The following is a 4,047-nucleotide window of genomic DNA, read 5'->3' as shown; positions in this document are numbered from 1 at the left end:
ATGGGCCGATACTCGGGCAGGAGCTTCCGTCTCATTCATGAGCGTTTTTTTTAGCGTCGTGAGCATCCTCCTCTTCGTGATGGAGCTTGTGATCGCCTACTTAGGCAACTCGCTGTCCTTGGCCTCGGACGCCTTCGCTGTCCTTTCCCACCTGCTGTCCATGGTGATAGGCTTGTTCGGCCTGAGGGCCAGCAGTATCACCCAGCACAGGAAGAGCACTTTCGGCTTTCTTCGGGCAGATGTTGTGGGGGCTTTCGGCAACTCCATTTTTGCCGTGGCCTTGATGTTCAGCATCCTGATCGAGGCCATCAAAAGGTATATCGATCCCCAGAAGACACAGCAGCCGCTGCTGGTTCTCAGTGCTGGGATTATCGGGCTGTTCTTCAATATTCTCAACTATTTCATCCTGGACTGCTGCTACTGCACGGCACAGGGGCCCGGGGGAGACGTTGAGACAGGTAAGTGGCTCCTCAGGTGTTGCAGCCACCTGTCAGATGCCCGGAGGGTACGGTCTCAGGGGGCCTCTGATGGTGCCGTTGGAGGGAGCCCCCCGTTCGTTCGGTCGGCCTCTCATCCCTGTGACTTTACATAAGGTCTTTTCAAAAGAGTCTCCCGCAGTCCGAAGTTGCTTGTGAGCGGATTGGCAGCACGCCACTTTTGTTTGTCTTGTGGGGGGCGGGGGGTGTCTCCTTTAATTTCTACTCACAGGGAACGAAAAAGAGTTCAGACAGGGAGGAAAGGTGCTAACCGGAGCCGTACAGGGAGCGATTCGAAAGAAAGTGGACGATTTGAAAGAAGGTGGACGTGGCATTGAAAGCAGTTACTTTTACTTAGTTACTTTTGTTTCTCCTTTAATGAGTTACTTTTGTTTACCCAGACGTGGCCTGGCTCTGTTTGAATTTAGAAATAATATTTTAGTGTCCCCATAAAATATGTTCAAAAATACTGCACTGTATAACCAGTTCACGTCGAGGAAAGTATTGATCAGTTGGGTAGGCAGATAAACTCTGAGGAATATATTCAGGGATCGTTTAATAAAAGGAGAGAGAGGAAAAAAAGGAGATGACCTAGAGAACTTAGTTCTCTTTTGGATGGAAATTTTTGTATGGATTTATTGCATACATCTGTCCTATTTGAGAAAATGGAAAACTATTTACAGGTGATTCTTTAGCGGGGGACTTAGGAGTGGGTACTGAACTTAATGGATCATGTGTCAAAAGATGGAGTTTTAAATTCTTGGAAGAGAATGATAAATCTCTATCAATAAAACAATAAATCCACAAGATAAATTATTAGATGGAACTGTGTTCTTTTACTGCCACAAATGGAATTGTTTTTAAAAGCACATTAAAACCTTCTGGCAGAAGACTAACTTCCTGTGCTTTTTGCAGATGTCATATGGCATGAGCAGACCAGGTTCAAAATCATGGCTCCCCCACAGGGCAGTGGTCCACTTACTTCACTAGCCTGTGTGCCCACCTGTAATGTGCAGGTACTAAGGGCTAAAACAGATCTTAGGGTTTAGCCCTTAATAGGTACTTGGCAAAGAGTAATTTTTGTTTTTCTAAAAATCGCATCGTAAGCCTTTGAATTATGTGATAATCCTGCATCGTTGAATTCTAATGGCTCATTTAAAAAAAAAAAAAAATTTCAAGATTCTCCTAATTTGGTGGTGATCTCTGACTAGAAGGGGCGCTATATACCTGGCCTGGGAAGCCTCAGAGCTTACGTATGCATTTTTTTAATTGTATTCCTTTTGTCTTTACTGCTACTGTAAATGTTGTCAGCTGGGTCTGATCCTTTATCCTATCTCTGTCTAAATTTTCCTATTGGCGGAATGTACGTGATGAGAGCACCTATCATATGTGTTAAGTATATAAAAGGGAGCAAACAAGAAACTAGAATCTACATCTTTTTCTATTTAAGGAATCAATTAGGGCCTCATCTTTCTTAAAATACAAAAGGTAGCATGAGACCTTATGCCTTGTTTCCATCAGTCAACATGTAAAAATTACTTCTTGAGGTGCCACCTCGTAAAATGCATTCACATATCTGACATAAAACGAACGTATATTTTTATGGCTACATATAAATTTAACATGAGAAAACAGACATCAGATCCTTAGTAGCGACCAAGGAAGTCCCTCCATGACGAAACTTACCATGATGTTTTTAGTTCTTCTTTGGTGTCTACTCTCCACTCATACTTACTTGCATATAACAAAAGCCATTTAGGCAAAACTTTGACCGACATGAAAACTGGTAGACAGCCATGGTTCTGTTTCTATAAACCGAACGATTATTGGGTAGGTCTTTTTTGGGAAGCGGAGCTTTTCATTTTTTTTACACCCATGCCGAGATACCAAGAGGCTGATGACAAAGATGTCGCCCTGTCCATCCGAGTCTCCATCGTCTCAGAGCACCTCTCTTCGTTCGAAGGGTTTCTGCTATCTAGCATTCTGCTTTAAAGAACTAAGTACAGTCACAGGTACTATCCACGTATATCTAATGCTTTAGGATCCGTGTCCCTTGTAAATATTATCATTGTGGTAGCTTTAGGTGTTGCTGAATTTTCATATTCGAAATTTGACCGTGTTTAAATCCTCCAAGTAATTTTAGAATCGCTACTTAGCTTCTTAGCGTTTCTGTCTAGAGTTACGTATTTATCACTTTGGCTAAAGCAGACCTTTTGATATCCTTCCCATATCCTTCCCATCGCCTAAATAAGCTTAAATTAAAAAGTAAATATTTGGGTTAGATAGATCTCATAAACTCACATTAACTCAATTTCAAATGTGTCCTAATCTAACAAGAAATGTGATTCATCCAGACACACTGATTTATACTAGGAGGTTTAAAGTATGAGGGGGGAAAATGATTCTTGATGTCAAAAGAGTCTAGATTTAGGAGCAAGAATTTCTGCATGTCTAGCATCCCAGCTTGAAGCATTTTAAAGTGCCTATCAACGAAAGGCCTGTGGCACCTGCTGGTTTAGTGATCAAAATCAGGTAATCCATCCCTTCTGCAGAATCTGCAGCCAGAAAGAATTTACTTAGCGACCCTTCGGTTTCCCTTGGTTCTGTGGATCTTTTACTTACTCTGCTTCATCTGTCTGGTGTAGGAGTTGTTACCAGTTATAGTTTGAGATCATAGAAAAGTGAAAAGTAAGACCACAAACTTTAAGTTAAATATTAACAACACAGATTGTATATACAGTTTAAGGGTTTAAACATCCCTGGGACTCATGGAGTAAGACGCGTTGGAGAATCAGACAGACAAGCCAGAAATCTTTTTTAAAAACACCTGAGAGAAAAGAATGTCTGGAAGATTTGGCCGAGATGAGAGAGCCTGGCAGCCCTAGATGAATACTTAGCCGGTGTGAATCCAGCCCTGACATGAAAATGAGATGCTGGAGCAGGTATTTGGGGCTGAGGTGACAGGCAAAATGAAAAACGTAAAAATTACAAGCATGAAAGAAGAAGAAAAAAAAAAACGAGCGAAATGAGTTTAAAGTCCAAACTTTGGATATTTGGGAGTGTGTTTGGGGGAAGAGAGTCGTACCGTGTTTGGGGAAAGGGGGTGGGGGCGACAGCGCGTGGATTCAGATCCTAGGGAACACGTGGCCTCACGGTTCCCCTTTTCCAGACTGGGGGGCTAAATCTGCTTTGTTTACATGCTTTCCTCCTCCTCGTTTATTTTATTCGATTTTCCTTGACATTCACACTATCTTTTATGTTCGTCTTTAATTTTTGCTAATTTTCCAGGCTCGAGTTTTCTTTTGAGACTAGTAGGTCTCCCTGTGCCCTTGACTTGTACTTGAACGGATACCTTGCTGTACATTTTAAAACAAAGGTAATTTTGTGCAGCTCTGCCTGGGATAGACCAGGCTTGCCATTTGTCTAATCTATAAATTTATATCTGAAATATCTGTTTATTATTTTTAATTTTTAAAATTAATTAATTTTTTTTTTACAAAGTGCTTTTCCTTTGAATTTATTTAGATCATTTTTGTTTTGATTCCAAATTGTGCTCAGTTTCTCTCTGAGG

At 41.3% G+C, this 4,047-nt stretch overlaps 1 protein-coding gene across 1 annotated transcript in view; it reads left to right on the top strand.

The window, feature by feature from the left end:
- SLC30A10 (solute carrier family 30 member 10) overlaps nucleotides 1-4,047 on the top strand; it is a 25,242-nt gene continuing 21,195 nt past the window's right edge. Inside the window, 2 exon segments of the mRNA XM_006916246.1 lie at nucleotides 1-45; nucleotides 47-458. Coding sequence (XP_006916308.1) covers nucleotides 1-45; nucleotides 47-458 — 457 coding nt within the window.

This window comes from Pteropus alecto, unplaced genomic scaffold (genome assembly GCF_000325575.1).
Source record: "Pteropus alecto unplaced genomic scaffold, ASM32557v1 scaffold65, whole genome shotgun sequence".
NCBI classification, from domain to species: Eukaryota; Metazoa; Chordata; class Mammalia; order Chiroptera; family Pteropodidae; genus Pteropus; species Pteropus alecto.
Note: the sequence above shows the minus strand (reverse complement) of the source record. Positions and strands in the feature narration are given on the sequence as shown.